Below are 24007 nucleotides of genomic sequence, written 5' to 3' on the forward strand. Positions count from 1 at the left end.
TGCTTAACGCAACTTAAATGCCCGAAAACAGTGATCATTTATCACCAAATTTCTCATGGACACCTCTTGGCGTGTCCACTTTCACCTCTCCAAAAATCAAAATGGAAACCCCGGATATTAGGGATGCTAAAGTATCTGTAGATCTTTGTTTCTTACTGACAAAGATCTACATTACATTACATTTAAGCTTTTTCCTCTATAATGAGTGCCTATGGAGTGGAAAACGCAGACAGCATCCATAATATTTGGGTTTCCGATTTGATTTTTGGAGAGGTGAAAGTGGGCGTGACTAGAGGTGTCAATGAGAGATGTCATTAAAATGGCGGAAAATAAAGTACAATAAGTATTAGGGATGGGAATCGGTATCGGCTCTGGTCAAAATCGAACGGGTATCAGACATACATATATATATACATATATGTGTGTGTATATGTATATATATACATATATATGTATATATATACATACATATATATGTGTATATATATATACATACATATATGTATATGTGCATGCTTCACTATACACAGACTGTAAAAATGTCAATAAAAATCAGCAAAAGCATTTTAGCTGAGTCTGAGTTTTGGGCTGTTTTTTTGGGGAATTAAATCTTTGGAAAGACTTGGCACAAATGTGTCGTTAACGACTTCATACGTTCATAAATGGTCTAAAATGACATCAGTAGATATCGGACACAAAAAAAGTGGTATTGTCCCATCCCTAATGAGTATACAGTGTTTTCAAATGGATGTTCCCGGGAAGATTTTGGAATACTGTAGGAGTATTATACACGTGTACTGTTGCTGTAAACATGAGATAGTTTTGTATTATAACAGTTAACAGGGAAATAGGTAATGATGAGAAAAAAAACATAAAGCCAGCACCTAATATGCCTTCATTTACTCTGACACTTATCTTTCATTTTGGCTCTGGACATAACCAGGAAACAAGCACAGATTTCATTAAAATGTCCTGTTTGCTGTTTCTGGTCCAAAACTAACAAGGCTTTATTGAAGAATGATCATCATTTTTATCATGTGATGATGTTCTGCCTCTGTCTCACAGTAATCTCCCCACTCTGCTTCCTCATGTCCTTCCTAGGCTCCCTTAATAAAAAAGCTCATCTTAAGCACAGGTGCAAGTCTCTACCCAAACCCCTTCTTCTTCTTCTTCTTCTCTCATTTTCTTGCTCAGAGGAGACAACACAAGGACACAAACTTGTCGCTTGTTCTGACAGCCCATTATCTGCCTGTCACTCACACGCACACACGCGGGCTTTAGGTTGTGACCGAATTAAGATTGAATCTGGGCACAGCATGTATGTGTGTTCGTGTGTGTGTGTGAGAGAGAGAGAGGGAGAGAGTGCTAGCCTTAATAAAACTTCTGTCAATAAAGATGCATTGTCAAGGGCAACTGCGCACACACACACACACAGTGACTGAGGTGTAAGCTGAATACAAATACACCGAGGTAAGTCATTTCAATGTAAATTACTCACTAATAAAGAGACATATTGAGGGGAAAAAAAGCAGGTGGGAGAAAGGTTGTGACAGGTACGTGTCTGTTGAGCTGCAGAGAAAATGTTATTGCTCAACTCAACTGTGTGTGTGTGTGTGTTAATAGCTGAAGGGTCAGAGAATTTCATTTTTCCCCTCAACCTGTTATTAAATGGTTGACATTTAAATAGAGAGAGAGGGAGACCTGATGCTGCCTTCACTGCCCGTCGTTTCTCTCCCCACACTTATCTTGGTCCCTCTCTCTCTGTGTCTCAGCCTGTTCAAATCAATACTTCATGATCCTCATCATAAACCTGGCTATTAGGACAAACACACACATACACACACGTAAGGGCAATCTAATGAAGTGCATTGATTTCAGGGTCTTTAGATGCTAAGAGTGCTTCATAGTGATTGTCCTCAAAGTGGAATTAAAAACAAATATATGACTCGCTGTCTGAAAGAGAGAAGGAAAGAAACTGGGGGTGGAGGAAGAGAGGTAACGAGAGCAGAGAGTGAAAATTGGAATGAGAGGGAGAGATGACTGAGAGGAGGAATGGGAAAAGACGATAACTAGTTTGGAGCAGGGCCAGAGTCAAAGCGGGACCCGGTCCAAACGGTAAACCACAGAGGCTGCCTTGTCCTTTTACTCCCTCCTCCGCTGGTTGGACGGACAAACGGCGGGATTCATGTTGGAACTAAAAAGGCTTTGTTCTCCACAGATGGAGCTTTGAAAACAATAACAATACCAATAAACACCAACAATAACACGGAGGACGGCGAGCTTCATATCAGCACAATCCAGAGGCTGGAAATTAAAGAGTGGCAAAACAAAAGGAAAAAGGAAATAAAAACTAAATTAAATTGAAAAAAATAAAAAATAACAACAGCAACTCCCTCATGATGAAGCATTAGGAGGAGCCATGAAATGTACAGTACAAAGGCGAGAGTGGAGGAAGGAGGGAGTCTTAAGAGAAGGAAAGGAAAGGAGGAGGAAAGGGTTGCCGGGGAATGCAGCTAAATCCAAGTTAATCTGTCCAATTAGTCCCTGGTAATCCTTCCACTGTCACAAGGAAGACAAATTAAACTCAATTCTCTCTCTTTCTCGTTCAAGCAGATTTAAGACCATGAAAGACACAAATTTAGGCTGGACCATGTTTTCAATTTGCACTTGCAAGTTGAAAACATTTTACCTCTGGTCTACCTTATTGTGAAATCAATAAACTCAAAAACTGTCTCGTGGAACGTCAAGAAATCCTATCGTCATAATTCAGAGTGGGGGTGGGGGGGGGGGAGATGTTTGAAATCAAGATGCGGTGCACAAGAAAACAACATCGAACCTGTGACTGATCAAACAGAGATATGTTTCAAAGAAAGGTTGGGAAAAAGAGGTGTAGTATGCACACTTCAGAGGATCTGAGAAGAAAACATCTTTAAAAACAATGTGTTGACAGGATTTTAAAGGCAAAAAAGAGGCTGTTCCATATTTTTTAATGGTAAAGAGGCTTTGAAAAGACTAAAACTTAAAAAAAAGGTGTTTCTTAATACTTTTCTCACTGCTCTATGCTACCTACGCTCCTACAGAGGATGTAAATCTTTAATATTAAGTAAATAAGGGTAATGGAGCGTCATCATGGAGTAACCTCTGGACACTGTAGGTTTTTACCAAGTGTTACCCGGGGGTAAGCGAAGCACTCATGGCGGACTATTTTAACAGATGAATGAATACAAATATGGTTGTGTTCACGGTAGCAGGACGGTATGTGGGACTGACCTGAAACCTTCACAGAGCTGCAGTTGCAGACGTAGTGTGACAGTCTGAATCAAAGTGACGCCATTTTGGCGCTGTTCAAATCCACAGACGTATAGACTGGGCAACTAAATAAAAAGTGAAGACGGTGGATGGAGTGGCAAGTTGGTCAGTGTGTTTGAGCTTGTATTTCTTACACATCTTTAGGGTCTTTTCTGACATACACTTTCTGACAACACTGACCTTTTCAAGACCAGTAGTCCTCAATGAGGCCAAAACCTGGTCCTAATGAGGCAGAACCTCATGTTTGAGGAACTGCTAAGGTTAGGGCCAAGATTTGAATTGTGGTTATGGTTAAGTTTAGAGATAACGCTTTGTTTAGGCTGTCAAAACGAATAGAAGTCAATGCAGTGTTTTAAGAAGAATAGCTGCGCAGACCTGTGTGTGTGTGTGTGTGTGTGTGTGTGTGTCTAACTCGGCGTGACCAAGAGGTTTCCAGCTGAAAATTCAGTATTTGGATTAAAAGCTACTTCATCACCTTCTTCTGTCACTCTCTCTCTCTCTCTCACACACACACACACACACTCACAAACTCTTCACTTCAAGTTGATTATTTTTCACCCTTTCGACAAGAGCAATAAATCACCACAGATGAAAAATCGAGAAGAGTGGGAGCGAGAGAGAGAGAGAGAGAGAGAGAGAGAGAGAGAGAGAGAGAGTGGGGGGGACAGAGGGAGCATGAGAAAAAAGAAGTGACATAAAAAGAGAAAGAGAAGAGTAAGAGTAAAAAAGAAATGAGGAGATGAGATGAAATGCTACCTCCTAACACATTAATTGCTCTGCAGTGTGTGATTTTTCTGCTCTGCATTTTATCAAACTTTATTGGTTTTTAATTAAACAGTGTTTAGCGTGGTGATAGATTGAGTTCACGTCTGGCGATTGTGCAGCCCCTTTTTACTGCATTAGTGAGAGTGTGTGCATTGAATTTTCCTCATTGCATTGTGTTGAACTAAGTGTTCAGTAAACTACAGGTGGTGAGATCAGACCAAATTAAACCACACGGGGGGAAAAAAAGCAAAGGAATCATTTCCATTTAAATAACTTTCCTAACCCGTGTGTGCCAGACTAACAACTCTCTGTGTGGCCAATACATTTACTTAACATAATGTTGAATTACCCTTTTTAAACACGCCAAAAAATGAGCAGGATGACACAATTCTGCACATTTTTGGTGTAAATATCCATATAACCCTTTTTCAAACACGCAGATTTAGGAGAACTCGATGGACTGGGTGTGGGTGCAGTGGGTCTTCTAACCCCAAAACTCCACTCTTTTGTTAAAAACCCTTGGCGTCCATTTTGATAGTGCCGAGTGCAAATCCTGAGCTCAGCTTCTTTCAACTGAAGTGAAGGCCGATCTCCCTCTCAAAGATTTAGAGCGACTGATCCATGCTTTTAAAACATCTCCACTGGATTATTGTAATTCTCTGTATGCTGGCTTAGACCAGTCATCTGTCCAGCAACTCCAGCTAGCCTGCATCACACCTGTGTGATTGTGTTCTCTCCACTGGCTTCGTATTTGTTTTATTTTTAAATATGTCAAGCTCTTAAAGGTTTGGCATCATCTTATCCTTCACCTTCAAACCTCATCCCGAGCTCTCAGGTGTGATAACAGGCTGCTTTTAGATGTACTCAAACTAAACAGACTAAAAACCTGATCAAGCTTTTCCTGTAGCTATGGAACAATTTATGCCTTTGACTCTGAATTTTTTTATCCAATTTGTGATATGTTTTAGTCAGTGCTGGGTACTGACGAATAATTTACAATCCAGTATCAATATCTGGACTTTCCTGAATTCCTGAACAATAATTTAGTTTGATACCAACTTTACTAAATCTGCTTTAAGACGTTTTAACATGACAATTAAATTCTTTTAGCCTGGTCGTCTTCTTGCAGTTCAAACCAGGAGCAAATGTCCTTTTCTCATATTTTCATAGTGAATTTGAGATTTGAAATGTTCTCAGTATTAGAGAGTTCGATATCAAGCCCTAGTTTTAATGGAAATGTGTTAGCTCTGGAAGATTGATTGAAGAGAGATTTACGTGGTGTTATTTCTTTTCTCGTACGAAACCAGCAGACAAAATTCATTCACACATAAAGAGATAAAATGAATAATTAGATGTAATTGACTAAACTCAGGAGCCTCGTCCCCCGCTATCACAACACTAGAACAATGACTTAACATCTTTAACACAAATGTGTGCCCTGCGTTTGTGGCGAGAAGATTAATTTCCTCTTCCTGTCAAACAGGAAACAGTTCAATACACGAGTCGGCTGAACAAGTCTATGACTTCCTCTTTGTCAGCAAACACACACACACACACACACACACACACACACGTTGGCAGACATCAGTCAAGCCCCGAGGTTATGAGTTTTCATCTTTCTTTTTATTCCTATTCTTCAGTTTCATCAGCGCCTCAGCCCCGATTCACCCGTTTCTTTGTTTTCCAGCCTTATTGTTTTTCATCATCTCTCCAACGCTCCTTTATTCTGTTTCTCATTCATGCTCACTGCCTCTTTCTCTCCCTCTCATATCAACTCTCCCCGGCTTGCTCCGTCTCTCCCCCCTTAGGCGAGCCGTGTTTATATTTCAGTCGTTTATTTCTACAAATGTCAGACAGTGTTTCTGCCCTTCGTCTATTGATCCACAGAGAGAGAGAAAGAGGTGCAGGAGGGAGAGGCAAAAGGGGTGGTGGGGGGCAGTGACAGGAAACGAGGTAGAAAAGAGGGAGTGGAAGGAACAGGAGACAGGAAAATATGAAAAGTGGGGTTGAGGAAAAGAGAGGATGATAAGGAAGGTGGAAAGAGCATCCAGTATTTTAATCACTCGTTCCCTCAGATCAGTGAGCAACCACTGACTGGCTCAGGCTCTCCCCTCCTTCCTTCCTTCCTTCTCCAGCTCTATCCCTTCACCGCATGTATCCACTGAGCTCACAGTATAAATATCACTCCCCCTTGACTAAAATATAGATACCAAGATAAAAAGAACATCAGTAGATTGACAGATCAATAGACAATCACACAGGCGGAGGGGGGAAAAAAAAGAAGAATCTGTGTACACAAAGTTTTCCACATTACACACCATTGGAGACATAAGTTTAAAAAAAATAAAGCAATCTAAATACAGTTTATACACTGATATATATGACATGCATATATATATATACATATATGACTTCATGATACTTGTGTGTGTGTCGGCGGCCTACCTGCACATTTGGTCCTGGTGATGAGCGGTGGTCCGGCTTTGCCCGTCCCTCCTTCTCCTGGTCTGGTGAGCAAGACTCGGATCTCGTACTCGGTGTCGGGGTCCAGATGCCACAGCTTATAATTGGGGGAGTTCACGGCGTGAGTCTCGATCCAGCTGCCTGATGTCATACGGTACTCCACCTAAAGATGAGGAGGATCAAATATTTCATTTTATAGATGTGAAAATGAGAAGTAGCTTTTAGAATTCTGAATGTAAGAGTTAAAAGGTGCGTAGGAACCTATTGAAACTGAAGTAGTTATTATTATTATTGTTGTTTTCGCCTCATCAATCCTGGTTTTTAATTTATTTTCTTTAGCAAAAATTGAATAAACTACCCATAAGTATTTTTGTTTGTATAAGCACTGTAAAATACAAATGTGTGTATTTTCATAGCCTTACAATTAGCTTTTTATTTCATCCTTAGCTTTTTCATCAATTTGCTTTTTATTTAACATCCTTAGTGGCATACAGAGGCCACTGCAGTTCCCACTTATAGTAAAATGAAATAATGAGAGAGTCCTACAGTACATTTTCTGGGCATTAGACGTCAATAAATCTTACACCCTGGATATACTATTCACTTTACCATGATTAGATACTGTTCAATCAGTTTTCGATATTGGCTTTCTTGCCACAAGTCAGATTTAAAGTTTGATACAACTGTCCTTTAATTGGATTAAAGTATAAAGAGTAAAACTGCACAGTTTTAATTACCACCAACACTTAGATTTGGTTATTAGAAACTTAAGATTGACACTGGAAGGATCAACAAACCAAGAAGCCCTAAAACAATTGTACTCCAACCAGGTATGTCTATAATGAAATGCTTAAAGCCGCTCTCCGCCTCGCGCAGAACTTTACCTCCTTCAGGATAATGGGTCCATCTCCAAATATGGAGTTGGCGTTGAGCTGGATCAGTAGGTACGTCGGGCCGACGCCGAGCAGCTGGGGCGGGGCGATGGGGTGTGGAGGCTCTAAAAGGGGAGAAGAAAACAATGACCGGGGTCATAAAAGATGATTTCAAAAGTGCCACAAAGGATGAATGAAACATGGGAACGGCTGAAAACGAGGTCACGCTATAATAGAAGTGGGCAAGTGACAGGAGATACAACAAAAGCCCTGTCAGCGTGAAAGCTGACGCGTGAGATATGAGCGCTCAAACAAACCATCGGTAAACACGGACGAGTCGACGAGTGACACAAATCATTAGGGATGTCATGCAGAGCAGACAACATGCACTGATTTGTGTTGTCCAATCTGTATGAATGTGTCACGGTGGACTAATTATCTTAGCGTTTGGCGACAGAGAGGAGAAAGCACTCGCCTGCGCTCGGGTTTCAGAGTTTATTTTCTCAGCCCCTGTATCTTGTTCTAAACTTCCTAACCAATAATAACACAATGATTCATCCTGTTTACGGGAGGGTTTTACCAGACACTTCACATAACAAGCTGCTACTTTTATCACAATGGTTTGAAGCCGTCTCTTTCTTGCTCTGATGCACTCTCCTTTGCCGGGCTGTAATGGACTTAATATAAATGCAAACTTGGCTTTTCCAGCGGCTTCACATCAAACACTTTCCACCTTCAAACACAAGAAATTGGATGTCTTTCACAGGGAAGCAGCATCATGAACCCCCACACACACACACACACTGGCTGTTTATCTCTTACACATAGAACATAGAACTCAGACTGGAGAGGACATTTATGTGATGGGTTACAACTGGTGTGTGAGAGGAAGATGTGGCACCTCTTCTCTGACGTGACTGTGACGAGTTTAAAAAAGTAATGATATGTTAGAAGAGGACTGATTACATTTTAAGGAGTGATGGGTTTGTCGAAAACCATAATTAATGACTGTCCTGAGCACAAGAAGCTCGTTGTTGCACATCCTCTGGTGAACCACCTCCACCTAATACATTTCCTGATGAGTTTCATCCTAGTTTTTGATTTTAGACACAGAATTGTGATAATGAATTCAGGTGGTGGACGACAAATGGTGACTTTAACCTCTTGTTCCCCTCGTGTACGAACTGATAAGTGATTTTTTTGCAGTTCTTGTTTTGTTTTGGTAACAGGCCCTTGTTCCCCACTTCTTGTCCCTGGTTTTTGTTTACTTTTCCCACCTGTTTGTCTGGTTGTATCGGATTTGCTGTGTATGACTTTACCTAACGTTTGCTTTCTCCCAGTGTACGTCACAATAACTGGCTCCTCGTAGTGTTTTGGCGTTGAACAGTAAAGCCCTGGTCAGGCTTGCGTTACAACTGAGAACAGTACCTTTACTTGTTAGGCAGACCTAGCGTACCACCGTTTTACTCCCTTGCCTCAAGGGAAGAATGCAAAACAGTGGAACGGTTGGGACTGGAAACTTATTTTGTTACTATCTCTAATTGAAATCCAAAAAGAAACAAGTACAAAGATGATCACACGAGAACCCTAGGAGAGTTTTCTTCAAATATCATTTCAGCACCATCCACTCCGATTTGGTGCTCAATAGAAGATGGCGACCTTCCTGTAAGATTCATAGGAAAGTTGTCATCGACTTTTTTAACCGTCCCGACCTAATGAACGTTAAACCTGGCCCCAGAGGACCTGATAGAAGTTTGTGGGGTCATTTTTTAGCCCCTCCCGCTGGGGCTCTATTTTATAGAGGGGGCATAAAAAAAACCTACATTATATAACCTTTAGCATGTCATTTGTTTGACATACACATATATAACATGTATGTATTTTTAATTATGCGTTTGCCTGGAACGTGCTCAGTGAAATGTGAGTACATGTGATGGATGTGTGATGGTTCAAGGCCAAATCTGAGCTTCACATGAACACACACGAACACACACGACACACACAAACTAAGAGTACATAACTATAACGTCAACCATAACTCCCAACATATCTTAACCATACAACACGTCTTCGCCTTAAAATATAATCGCTATGTTGCTTTTTGTCCATAATGACGACAAGTCCACATAATGTGACGGAGTAAACAGATTTAGGTCCCCACAACATGTGTAATACCTGGAAAACACACACACATACGCAAAGTGAGCTGTCTCGAATACAGTAAATAATACAGATTGTATCTCATATCCAATCCAACTTCTATTGTCTAAACTGTGTGTGTGTTTTGTGCTCATGCTGTTCCATGGGTTATAATAGTTATATTCTGCATTGCTGTTGCCTCATTTCCACTTTGTGTGAATGTGAAGCTGAGTGTTTGTGTTTACAGTTATGCTTCTGTGTGTGTGTGTGTTGAACGTTGCTGTCAGAGAGATGCAGGAAGTGTCTTTTTAAGCAAAAGATGAAAACACTACTTTGACAGCCCGTGTGTGTGTGAGTAAAAAACACATACACACAACTCTCCAACTGAGACAAATGTAAAGTGACTTCAGAAAACCAACAACGTCAACAATATGTCAGCTCGCGACACAATCAAGTAAATAAAGTAAACAACTTTGTGATTTACAAACAAATAAAAAAGGAAAACAACAACTCAGATTTTTTCCAAAACACTAGGTTCCCCGTGCTTTCAGCTTGTATGTTATCTTGAATAAATGTTGAATAAATGATAAATAATGGAGATATAAATGAAGCGGTGAAGACTAAAAGTGGGTCATTATGTGACTCCAGAGATTGAAGCACATCGGGTTCATGCTTTTGAATTTTATTTCTGTAACAATCACTTGTCATTTGTACAGTTGCCCTAAAAAAAAGAAGAAAAGAAAAAGGAAAATCATCAATAGTGTTGTTTTGTGGCGGTTTTGTTGTCGCTGTCTTTTTCATTATTAATCATCACACGTGAGGAGCCTCTAATCATTTGTCACTTCTGGGTCAAAATGATAAAAACAAGAGCAAATCAACGCTGGGAAAACGATCAAATGTGTGTCATTTATGACATAACCCATCACACCGATGACAAACAAACACTCGGCATTCTAAGAGGTTTGCGTTTATGATGCAGTGAATAAACATGACGGACAGAAGGGAAGACGAAAAGAGAAAAGAGGGACAGATATTTTGTTGGCGACTGGCGCCCACTAGGCATGTTCTCCTCCGTTGTCCGTCGTCAGCAACCTTGTCGATAAAGTTTAGTTTTCACAGACCACTGCTGACACCACTGTGGTCCTCACTGGAGGACATGTGACCTCCAGAGGTCGAGGAAGAGGAGGCGTGCGCGTGTGTGTGTTTGAGTCGTTACAACGGTCACAAGTGGTCGTAGGTCTCCTGTAGTTCTGTAACGCCTGAAGCTCCACCTGTCACTATGACTTACAGTGAAAGTGTGTGTTCAATGTGTGTGTGTGATAGGTTAAGAAACAGGTTTAAAACAGTGTGTGTGTGTGTGCGCTTGTATGCGTGTGACAGTAATATTGTAGGAGCTTTTTAGGCCATGAGTTGTGTGTAATGGAGGCTGGTGTGTGTGTGTGTGTGTGTGTGTGTGTGTGTGTGTGTGTCACCGTAGGAACCAGAGGGCAAGACTTTATTAGAGCCCAGCTGTGACCAAACCGCTAATGACACACATACACATACTGCTCGTATACTGTAGAGACATATACATACATAAACATGTACACACACACACTGTATACACGCACAAACAACTCACACACAACGACACTATACTGTGTCCTGTATATTCCACATATATAAAGTGAGTCTATGGTAAACATCATGAGTAGAGGTCATTTAAGCGATTTTTTTGTGGTGAAATATGAAACATCTGCAGGATTTTATGATTTATATTGAATCATATTTTAATACTTGAGGACTTGACAGCATAGTTTTTTGTTTAGAATGATTGTATACTGAATATTTGACAAAAGCAAGCAATATAAAGGGACTTATAATAATTATTATAATGAAAATAAAAACATCTACTGTCATTTGCAGACTGTTTGTGTTATAAACTTTTGCCTTGTTGGTCAGAGCATAAGTTTAAAAAAGAAAAATAACTTTTTTTTGCTTTGTTTTCTGAGGGAAGACAACAAAATGATTTGATGGCTTTCAAGTTCCCATCATACACCTGTGTCGACAAAATGGGGCTCCTTTCCTCTGATCTCAAACGCTCCGGGACACAGAGGTGAAAGATATTCACACATCTCCATCATCTCCACGTTATAAATATCAATAGACTGGGATTCTGTGTGTACAGTAACAGCACCGACGGGACCATTTTCATGCTTTGAAGACTGTCCTACGACCAAACCTTTTTCATGGGTTCATAAGTCATGATAAGGCACCTCCCTATCATTCTTGTTTCAGAATCCTCCCAGATACTCGATCTCCCTTTTCCTCATCTTTCTCCCTCTCACAAAAAAAATAAGTATTCAGGGTAAAAAACATTAGCGATGCAGCTTAACGCTGTCCATATTCATGGCCGCCGACGTCCTGCAGGAACTTCAAATCTTCAACACGTACACTTCTCGAGGAGTGAAATAAACATATTCCCTGTTTCTTTGATTTCTCCCCGGCTCTCATCTCCCATCTGATATTTCTAATAAATAAACATGAGGCTCCTCTCCTCCTTCCACATTCATGCATGCAGCGCTTATATTGTGATATCTTTCTAACAACCAGACGCTGGATCAATATTCATAATCGCCAATATCCCCTTTAGAGCTCCAAAGGCATCATTTCACAGATTGTGAAAGTGGCTGCTTTTCAACACTCTCGCGCTCTCCGTGCGTCTCACTGAACCTGCATCTATTTTCATATATGTAGATGGGTGCGATTCATGTTTAGACACACGCGTCCTGCTGTGTGCGGGCGTCCTCGTCTCTATCATCTCTGCACTTCTCATATGCAAAAAAGGAGAACTTCACAATAAATAAACATTAGCCACTTATGTATTCTTACTAAATCAGCGAGGTCCCGTGGAGAGAATGTGTCTCCAAAACCCGCTCACATTTCTTTGACCAGAGAAAGTACAAACCGCTTTGTTGCCTGTGTGGTCTGCAACACTAACCCCGGTCTGCGCGTGTGTGTGTGTGACCGCCACCCTCCCAAAGTCGGACAGTCTCGGCGCTTCATTATCCGAGCCACGCCGGCTAATATTCATATTCATATTCATGCTCCCTTGCTTACGCTTTGATTTTTCATTTCATTCTCCTCTGCCGTCTCATATGCAGAATAATAAGCATGCCTCTGCTCGGCTGTTTACATATTCACACATATTCCTGATTCTGATATGGATATTCCTGAGATAATGAGCCGACTATTTACATTTAACTTTTCCTCCACCATCTCTACTTTTTATCACCCTCCTCTAACCTTCAGTTTCCCCCTCCCCTCCTCCGTCACTCCCGTGTCAGTATTTCTGAAGCTCTTTTGCCTTCTCCCCCCCCCTCTCTCTTTGCCCTCCTCCTTTTCTCTCTCTCTCTCGCTGGGAGATGAATCAAATATGTAAGCTATTGGATGTGAATGAATAAAGCATCCCGTCTCAAACACACATTGGTGACACCTTATTAACCACATGTCAGCTGCACATGACAGCTTGAGCACACACACACACACACACACAGTCTCATTTATGCACATACACACTAATGCCGGTTCAATGCTCCCCTTAGCACACGCAAAAAGCATAAACACACACACACACACACACACACCTACTTTCCTCATTAGTCTAAAGACAGTCACGGCGGATGCACATTTGATTGGAAAGATGTTTGACACTCATATAAAGTTTTAAGTTAGTCACAGAACAAAATATATAACTGGGTGAAAAAAGATAAACTTGGACAACATTGGGGTCTTGTAGGGAGATTAAAAAAAGAAAGTGTACAATAAGGTTGTGTTGTGGTGTAATACAGTGATATATGTGCACAGTTTGGAGTAGGGCTGAAACAAGTACTTGATTATTGATAAAACTATTTTGACAGCTAAAAAAAATCGGTTTGACTTGTGGTTTTTTTCATCATTAAAACACATTTTCAGAATTTTTGCAGACTTTTAAATGTGAATATTTTCTGGTTTGTGGTCAAACAAGACATTTGAGAACATCGATTCAAGGTTTGAGAAGCACCGATTCACATTTTTCAACATTTTCTGACAAAATGTGTTAATTACAGCCCGAGTTTGGGGGGTAGTGCCCTGTTTTTAGCTTCTGAAAAATCAAAAAGCTGCAGAAAATCTTACAGCAACACCAGTATGGGCTCAATAGTAACATGAAAAATATAAGCACGTCTGGCTAAAAGTGAGCATGTTACTGTCAGTCCAGGCTGTTTTGTGGTTTTATACACTATGCTATAGGAACTACACATTTTCAGAAGTTGTTCCTGCATCATAGTTAACAGAAAAAAATCTCCTCACCTCTGACGATGAGACCTGCGAAATTGGAAACCCCGGAGCCGCGCTCAGACTGGGTGACGCAGCGATACAGATCCTGATCCTGATTGGTGACTTCTTTGAGGTGGAAGGAGGCGGCAAAGCGTCGGTGGTTGATGGTCTTGGTCTGAGCTACGGGAATATCTTCTCCGTTTCTCCTCTGCATCACACACAGACACGGACAGATATCAGGTGCTGCAGGGGTTAACTGCTTTTGCTCAAGGTCACAAAGGAACCGATGGACACCCCCCCCACACACACACACACAAACCCTCTCTGTCTAACTGACAGCAGGTTTGAAGGTCATGACTACAATGGCGCCATAATGAAATCAGGAGCTATTAAAGTCTTAATCATGTTAGCTGTGAGGACGTATGGCCTGTAGTGACAGTGCATGTGTGTGTATGTGATGATGAGGACACTTTATTACAGGACACACCAGTCGATGAAGTACATGGCACATTCAGTACACTACATTCTCCAACGTCCTCAGACGTCGTAGGCAAGAGATGATGCCGTTCTATGTTTATATGGTATTTTGCAACCATTTCCAATGCATTTGGGCACAGAAAATTTAATTAAATGCAAAGAAGACATAACCATATCCATATTCATGACCACCTTTCATCAAAACATTCACATATATTTGATATATCATGTGGTAAACGGGGTCATCCGCGATTCAGAGGATCAATGGTCGATCCCCGGCTCCTCCTGCTTGTGTATCAAAGTGTCCTTGGGCAAGAAATAGAACCTCATGTTGCCCCCCCCGACGACTGTGACACCATGTGTGTACATGATGTGTGATGGAAGGAGTGGTGCAGTATATAGTGTCTGAATGACAGAACTGTGCCCTAAAGCACTTCAACCTTTCAACACCTAAGCCTCAAAATGTCCGTCTGGCCTTATTTGCTTATTTTAACTAATAAAGGGACAGAAAAACTGTCCTGTGGCCATTATTCGAGTTTACTTTCCATATGTGGCAGTTGTTTGCAATTGTACTGCCATTAAAATAGTGTATTAAGAATTTAAAATGAAGAAAAACAACACAAACACCAGATTTTGTGTGTTAAATTTAAAATTTGAACAGTATATATTATATTTAAGCTAACATTTGTTTGAGTTTTTCTCTCAATGTCCAAAAACAGGCCAAAGAAATGAAACCAGGACCAGGAATAACCACATGTTGGCTTTGATGCAGAATTACGGTAATGTGAGCAAACGTGTCGCCTGCGATGCGCTCGGGGTTAAAGGGTTAAAGAGGTCACTGAGACTGAAAAGTGCTGTACAAATACAGACCAATATATCGTTTACATTGCATTTCTTGTTCACTGTTCCCCAACAGTACACAAAAAAGGAGCATGGCTTGCATTAGTGTGTTTATGTGAGTCTGTACCTGTAGCCAAAGTTTGTTGTTTGACGTATCTCGTCCCGTGGCGATACACTGGAACGTCGCGTTCTGTCCGGCGTTCACCTCCACGTCCCCAAGTCGAAGAAAGTGGGGGGATTTGTCTGTTGTAGGAAAAATGAAATGGTTGAAATTGCGTTTACATTCTGGTCACATGTTTGTGCATTTTGTGTGTGTTTCATTTCGCTGGTCTGTTGAAAGTGGAAATGAGGTGATGGAACCGGGGGGAGTCGTGGATACAAACAGGTCGGGGTATCGCAAACACACGGATACATTTAAGGACCCTTTTATTACCCCGAGGAGTGTGTTCATTATTACAGTGATTAGATTTTACTGGAGCAGGATTAAACCAAGACACAGTGCTGCGCCGCCACTGGGAGGTAACATCAATGTCACATTCAGTGTATATAATTCACACGGCCTCCAGTTATTAACTACTATGCTAAAATATGAAATGAGGCTTTAAACCCTGAAGACGCCGTTCAGCTATGACATTTTTATTCAGTGGAGGTGATTGCAATCATACACAGCATCTCCCGTGGTGAATTAAAAACACACACACACACACACACACACCGTTCAGCTATGACATTTTTATTCAGTGGAGGTGATTGCAATCATACACAGCATCTCCCGTGGTGAATTAAACACACACACACACACACACACACACACACACACACACACACACACACACACACACACACACACACACACACACACAGGTTTGTGCAGCTATCCTTTAGCAGGACTCAGCATTGACCTCTATTCACATGGAAAGCCTTAACAAACAAAAACCCTTACCTTCACCTAACCATAATCCAGAGTTTAGCCCCAACCAGTTCTTCAGAAATTTGGTAGGACCAAGTTTTAAGTCTCGGTGAGGACGACCGGTCCTGACAAGGTCAGTGTTTTGGCAAGAAAAGGTCCCAAAGACTTAAGAAATACAAGTCCACAGACACACACATTCATGCAAACACGCGCGCACACACACACACACACACAAACCGGTGTGTCCAGACATGCAGCTGTGAGAATGAATGCTGCCACTGTGGAGACTGAAGTACTAATTCCTTTTCAAACACTTGCTCCTTCCTATTAGGAGTGCTGCTCCTCTGACCTCAAAAGACTCTCCCGCTTTTATAATTTCTCACACTCCGGGGTTGCTTTAAGTGACACAATTTATTAATATGTAGAAAATGCTTTCTGAGCTTTATTGGCAACATCGGACCGACGAGAGACAGGAGGGACAGGAGATACCGGGACACGAGGGGAATGGCTCGAGACCGTTTATCTCCGTGACTTATAATCAATAGAATCTATTAAGAAACAAAACTGTCGTCGGAGAGTGCAGTGCCGCTCCTAGACGGACGACCGAACAGGAGTTGTCATCGCTTCCTTTCACACGCGCAGACCCTCCAGGATTAGCAGACAAATCCGTAAACAGATACAGTTTGTTGTCACAACTCTTATTTTTTGTTTTGTTTGGCCACTAGCAGTTATAGGGAGACACTCGAGCAAAGGAGGGAAGAAGAAGACGACGACGACTTGAGACTGAGTGAGAATTTAAAATGGATCGAAGCAGTCATCTCTTTCCTGTCAGTATAAGACAAGACAGCCAGTGTTCACTCTGTGTGTGTGTGTGTCTGCAACTTTGTGTGTGTGTGTATGAAAAGGAGTGTGAGTGTACACACGGGTTAAAGAGAGACAGAAAATGCTGAGTGGTCAAAATCCTCACACCACCCGCCCCTTCCCCCATAATTGTCCTAATACTGCCTCATTTCCCGCTTCACTCCCTCCTATTCCCTCTTTCTCTCCTTCTCCTCCTCTCAATCCTCTTCTCCCTCTCTTTATTTTTTTTTTTTATTTTTCTCAATGACTCGATCCTTATCCCCTCTCTGCATCCCTCCTCTCCCGTGTCACCTTCCCACTTATCTACCCAGTCGACTGCAAAAAAAGAACTATCCCAAGTACAGTCTAATTAGTGGCCAAAGCTATCAGCGTATAGTCAGCGAACTAGGACTAATTGCCGGCATGCTAATGACTCACCGCATGGGTAGCTGAGCACCTGAATGTCGTCAATGGCGATGAAGCCGGCTTTGCTGTCCGACACCTCTGCTTCAAATATGACCTGGGGAGGAGAAGAGAGCATTTAAGTTGGCATTCAGCAAACGATGAGTGTTTACTAAGTACTATTTAAAAGCACAAAGGTAATTATTGGAAAATTAGGTCATTTTTGACTGTTGTCCAAAAAAAGGACAAAAGATCGACCCATTAGCTCAGCTGGTCCTGGGTTCAAACCCACCTGTGGCAGACAGCTATATGCGCTCAACTCATATTGTTTTGATTCCAGATGTGGAAAGAAAGGCCATTTTTCACTCCTGCGTGGTTTAGATTTTGTCACATGTGCATTTAAAAATGAAAATTGTGACAATGAAGATTACATTTTTATAAAACAGTGCTTGTATGTAAATGTTATTGTTAGAAAAGGAAAGAAAAGGACCATTGGCGCCCGGACATCTTCACATTATCAAATATGGCCCTGGTTAAAAACAGTTTGGACACCCCTGCATTAGAAGGATTCTATTGGACAATACAGCTGGTTTCCGCGCGTCTTTTCCCCCCTGAATGGGAACATAATTTGACATCAAAATGGACATCATGTGCCATTGAAGAAAAGCTGAAACGAGTGAGTGTGACCATTCAAATATTTACCGACAGCTTTCCCCCCACAGACTTCCATTTAAACAGTTATTTTTCCATCCACTGGAATCGCACCCTGTTGGCGACTCAGTATATTCTTATTTCCTGGTTACCTTCAATCGTCAAAAAAGATTACACACTACATCCAATTTAGCACGCACACACACAAAAATTGCACAAAAACACACAAAAAAAACAACACAAATTGCACAAGCTAAATCACCAAACTCTCCGTAGCGCCGTTTCCAAACGATAAACTGTGCCCAATGCTGAGTTTCAGGCCCATAAACAGGACAATTGCCAGTTTAATTTGCTGTAAAAGAGTCTGAGTAGTCACAGTATACAGTACACTGACAGCCTCCACTGCATATGCATAAAACTGGATAAATACAAAGGCTTGCCATCCCGACTGCAGCTGCATTTAAACATCCAGGCAAACAAATCAGATGCTTCCTGCTGGATCACAGTAATCTCCTTTGGTACACATAAAACGGCCACCAAAAGAAATTACAATAAGCACTGAAAACCCCATATGTGATGAGGTGGATAAAAATATCCATTCTTCTTCCCCTGCTTCATTATGCCTTCTCTCGACTTATTTTTCAACATCTGCTTTTTACCTTCAGGAGCGCTGCAATATCATGCGTATTATGGCACCGAGAGGTTCATTAATCTGTGAGAATGACACGCAGACATTGATTTCGGCGGTGTCAGTCATCGCCAACATTTCCCCGAAAAGAAAAAAAAAGAAATACCTGCTTTTTATTTTCCATCATGGTTTTTTTTTCTTCATTCGTAGAATTCTCTGCAGCTAAGCAACTAAAACTAAAGCCGGCTGAAATCTACTTTCCAGTGCTCTGGTTTGGACAGAGGTGACTTGAGTGTGACTGATAAACTGGTGTCAACAAACTCACCATTTGTCTGCTTTTCGATACACAAACCGCAAGAGAGGAATAAATGAGCTGATCAAATGGCGACAGACTGCAAAAATGTAGACGGAGATCAAATTATAGTGGCATTATTCTTCCTAATCTCCTATAAATGCCTTATTTGGAGCAGTGTGTTCATTCTGAATTCAACAAGTGCTTCCATTTGCCATCATCTCAGTTCATCAACTCAGCTCTGAATGAAAACGATTCTCCTCACGCTCATCTATCTCAACTACCTCATGCTCCCTCTCTCTCCTCCTCCTCCCCCCTTCCCCTCATCATCCCTTTTTATTAACGTTTCCCCTCCTCCCCTAATTTCTTCCTCTCCATCTTTTTTCTCGGAGCCTCTATTTTCTAACAGTGTTTACCCGAGGAGAGGAGCACGGTAATGAATAGGAGGACGAGGAGGGGAGAGAGGTTTGCTATCAAAAGAGAGACAGCGGGAGACGGGTGAGTGAGGGGGTGAGCGGTTGTTGTCATTCATCACCTGTAAAAGGAAATCTGCCGTGAACTGTTTACCCATAGCTTATCACCCCCCCTGCATGTCACACTCCCTCCCCCCTCCTCTCCCAATCTATCTTCTCTCTCTCTCTCCTATCATCTTTCACTCACAGCTCACCACAGAGCGCGGCAGAAAGTCATCAGTTGACTTTTAATACCTTCATCTCTGTCTGTCTGAAGACCCAGACAGACTGTCCATCTGTCCGTCTGTCCATCTGCCAAAGTCTGCTGGTCATCGCTTATCCTCACAGCCATCTTTCTTTTTTGAACCGACTGTACAAACCAGAATTGTCGTTTTTTTTAAATTAAAAGTTCGCCCAGTGGCGAGACGAGACTGCAGTTTGTAACAACTGGAGGACTCACCCGAGCCTTTCCCAAGACTGTCAAGAAACTCACGTGGCCTTCAAATACCAGAGAGGATGTTGTTGTTCTTTGTTTGCAAAATAAACGTCCACATCCAAAAGCAATACACACACTCTGACTGGTTTGTCTGTTTGGGCCACGTCCAGACGGAAACAGCACGGAATGCTGTTCTCAAAGGGTTCCCCATAAAGCCGTCGTTTCAGGAAATATCTCTGTTCACATGCACACAGAACTTATTACAAAACTCTGTAATGTTACGCCGAGAAGATGTTGGAGACATTATAGACACAATAACAGAAACGGAGAGACAGAATGAACTGAGTCAGGGGAAAGAACGCGAAATAATATGACTAGCGACAAATCTAAACATAAATACTTTACAGGAAGGAAATGTACAATTCTGCCGCACCTGTGAGATCCATGTAGAAGATTATTCAGTATACTGTGCAACAGTATAGTGTTCTAGTGATATCTAGTGTGTTTTCAGGCTGACTTTAGTTACTTTCCATTGTCAGTAGTTGGTAATACTGTCAAACAATCTCCAAACACAAAGACAACGAATGACAGCGCAAGAGAGGAATATGGGAATATGACCTCATCGTTTCCCTAAAGTATCGTATTCGCTGTGTACATGGAAATATGAGGCCGGCATTTTCCAAAAAATACCATTTCAGGTCCCCTAAAACGCAGAAGGAAAGCCTCTCCGACAAAAAAAGTATGCATATTCACCTAAAGCCGTTTCCGTGTGGACGAGAGTTGGTGACACACAGTGGTGGCACGGCAGTTTTCAACATTTGGAGGACTCACCTGAGCCTTTCCTAAGCATGTCAAGAAACTCTGGTGGCCTTCAAATACCAGAGAGGATGTTGTTGTTGTTCTTTGTTTGCAAAATACAATGACTGATTTGTCTGTTTCGTCTGCTGTAGAAACATGGTGACACAACATGGCGGCCACTGTAAATAAAGACCCTTACCTTAAGTACACATTAAAAGTGTATTCTAAGGTAAAACCAAGCATTATTATTTTTTGGATTTTAAAGGAAAACATTCTAAAGAAAAAAAAACACCCTAAATGTTACACATTTACTTGAAATATTGCGTACAACTTTTTTGTGTTCTTGTCCCAGTTTGATCACTGAAGCTGTTCCCGTGCAAGTCAGGACTTCACGTCCTCATTGTTGTAAGGTGTTGACTTTAATGTGACTCTGGATACTGTAGGGATATGAATTATCACTCTTCAAATAAAAAGTGAATTTGGATTGAATGGAGTCGGTTTTCAAGTTCTCGCATTGGGGCAAAGTAAAGCGCTGAAGGCTGAGAACATTGACGTATCATCACTCCAGAGCGGGCCCGGGTAACAGCAAACAACCTCCTGTCATTAATCACATATCAGCTGGATGTATGCATGTATGAGCACAGAATCAAAAATATTTAAACCTGCGGGGAGTTTTATTTCATTTTAACACATTATTACCTGGCACCCATTTTCTCTACACACACATGTATGCTTACTTAATGCAAATACAGTGTGATTGACAAATTGGGATAGAAAAATCACACCGAGTGACTATGTAGAGTCGAAAAGTAGTGTTAAAATATACACACTGGTCTGTGGTAATGTAAAGTTTAATGTAACGTGTTATTTTGTCTGTCTGTAAATGTCTGTCTTGGACTCTCATGTTAAAGATACTTTTAAATAACGGTCATAATGGGAACAAAATCGCAATATTTCCGATTATATACGATCTGTGACAAGGAGAAACAGAGCCTCACATTTGAACTAACTTAAAAATGTTATGTTTAAAATGTTCCTAACCGCTGTTGACTAATCAGTGACAAGATTCATCACAGCACGTTTTAACAAAGTGAAACACTAACTTGCACCAGAGCCTCATTTAAAATAAAGTTTGTTAACTTTTTAGGTCTTTTTTGGCAAAAAAATACTGACCTTGTCAGAAATAGTTGTCATGGAGGCAAAAAAAACCTAATTTATGAAGAACCAGTTAAGTTTATGGCTCAGATTTGAATTGTGGTTAAGGTTAGGCATTCACTGGTTATGGTGAAGGTTAAGGATAGTGCTTTGTTGAGGCTGTGCTGATGAATGGATAGCTGCACAAACCTGTGTTTGTGTGTGTGTGTGCGCGTGTGCCCTCACACGTGTCATGTGCCGAGTCTCCCCCGTGGTGAAACCATTCTCATTACGTCTCAAGCCAAAGTGCTAACACAGAAACATGTTCCGACACGAAAAAAATTGCTTCATAACCTCAAAATCTAATAACCTGCCTCATAGCCTGAAAAGGCGACATAAGCCTCGGCAAACCAGAATGATTATGTTCAATTAAAACATGTTGACACACGAGTTTCAGACCGGTGATCTCCTACAGTACCACCGTCACTGGGGGAAGGGGGATGGTAGGGGTCTGGGGCTCCAGATGGGCCATTTAGAGGATACTTCTCACACTTTGCCTTACAGTAATATTATGCCGTCCCCAGGCTGTGTGTGTGTTAACATAATCAGCGTGTGTGTGCATGCTGGGACGGTGAGAGACAAGCTATCCAACAATAGTGCACACATGTGTCAACATCAGCCAACACACACCGCACACCACAATCAAGAAATTAAAAGACTAATAAACACACGTGTGTGGTTTAATTCTCACTCATTACGACTGTCCAACATGGAAATCCACTCCTTTTTTTAAATTCTAATTAGGGCTTTTATTAAAGGCCCCCCCCCACTTGTTCAAACGAAAATAAACTTTGTTAATCCCAACACTATTTTTTAAAGAATTCACAAAACTATGGTCACACCCCGCAAACACACGGGAACCCACACCCACCGTGTCTTTTGTAGCCTCGTCGTCACCTCCTGAGCCTCAGTCAACACAAATAAATCAGCTGCATGCCTCACGGCGTATGTATGTGTGTGTGTGTGTGTGTGTGTGTGTGTGTGTGTGTTGGGTCTGTAGCTAAATCCATACTTTGACCACATTTTCATTTCAGGAGGACATTTCCAGCTTCACATCATCTCCTCACTCACAAATAAAGTAAAGGCTTTTGTTCACAGGTGATAAAGAACCCAAAAAAAGTCCAAGTAGAAACGATAAAGACTTTTATATCCAAACTAAAAACCCTTTCTATTTTATCGCGCCTATGCGTAAATTAATATAACACTGGGAGAAAAGGAGTGTGTGTGTTTGTAGGCGAGTGAGAATGTGAAGGTGTTTTTACTGGAAGGGGGCAGCAGGGAATTGGTGTTTAAACTGAATTATGGATTCATTTCCTTTCGTGTATGTCTTTGTCACGTCGCTAGAACTAAGAGAGTGCGTGGCACAGACTGGATGTTTTATTTCTTGTCTTAAATGTAACACACTCTGTGATGAAATGTGCTGTATAAATACACCCGCCTTTGCCAAAAACTGAGCCAACAGTTTTTTTTTTGTTTTTTCTCTGTACCCCTCCGAAGTAGTGCGGACAGCAGGTGATGCGTTTATTATTGGATATAAAGAAATATGTACATAATAAAAGAAGTCAGCGTTGGTTGTTATTCAGGGGGGGGAAGTTACCTGATACTCGTTGGGCCAGAAGGTGGAAACTGCCAGTTCAGCTTTCAGCCAGCCTTTACCTGCAACAACAACATGAAGCGTTCACACGGTAATTAAATCACTCCATGGGTGAATTGAATGAGTGGTCAACTATGATTTTATTTACCAGTGTATGACGTCACGTTCCATATGGGGTTGGCCAAAGGACCCTTGTTGACCTAGATGCAAAACACAGGGAGAATGGTTCAATCAGGGCTCCCATACCTTTGTTGACATCAAATGCAGCGACTTTTCAAGGACGTTCCTGGACCAATTCCCTTAAATTCAAGGACTGAATGTGGTGACACAGCTTAAGATGGGAGGGCAACTTGTAAGAGCCGCTTCTCCCTTTAACGCTTGCGATGCGATTCAGGATATATGAGAGGGAATGGTGATTTTTACAAAATTACTCTCATTTGTGCAGATCTGTGAATTACAGAGACGCTTTCTTCAGTCTGTAGCATAAGACGTGTGTAGGTCAGGACAATAGTTCATCGTTAACTAGTTCATAGTTAAAATGGTAATTTGACGCACACTGTGGCTTTAAGAGATATTTTAAGAGCTCCCCGCGATTTGAAAATTGCACTTGGCCGTATTGTTTGATCACTGAATTCACCGTAATTGTTCG

General features: G+C 41.4%; 1 protein-coding gene across 21 annotated transcripts in view; it reads right to left on the bottom strand.

Moving 5' to 3' along the window:
* Positions 1–24007, bottom strand: part of ptprk (protein tyrosine phosphatase receptor type K) — a 112267-nt gene that overhangs the window by 33759 nt on the left and 54501 nt on the right. For all 21 annotated transcript variants that reach the window (XM_044048691.1, XM_044048707.1, XM_044048705.1 and 18 more), the window contains 7 exons: positions 23507–23558; positions 23362–23420; positions 17350–17431; positions 15289–15404; positions 13878–14052; positions 7422–7534; positions 6520–6700 (listed from right to left, as the gene is read on the bottom strand). In XM_044048691.1, the coding sequence (XP_043904626.1) occupies positions 6520–6700; positions 7422–7534; positions 13878–14052; positions 15289–15404; positions 17350–17431; positions 23362–23420; positions 23507–23558 (778 nt within the window). The remainder of the gene's footprint in view (positions 1–6519; positions 6701–7421; positions 7535–13877; positions 14053–15288; positions 15405–17349; positions 17432–23361; positions 23421–23506; positions 23559–24007) is intronic.

Source organism: Solea senegalensis, linkage group LG17, assembly GCF_019176455.1.
Source record: "Solea senegalensis isolate Sse05_10M linkage group LG17, IFAPA_SoseM_1, whole genome shotgun sequence".
NCBI lineage: Eukaryota > Metazoa > Chordata > Actinopteri > Pleuronectiformes > Soleidae > Solea > Solea senegalensis.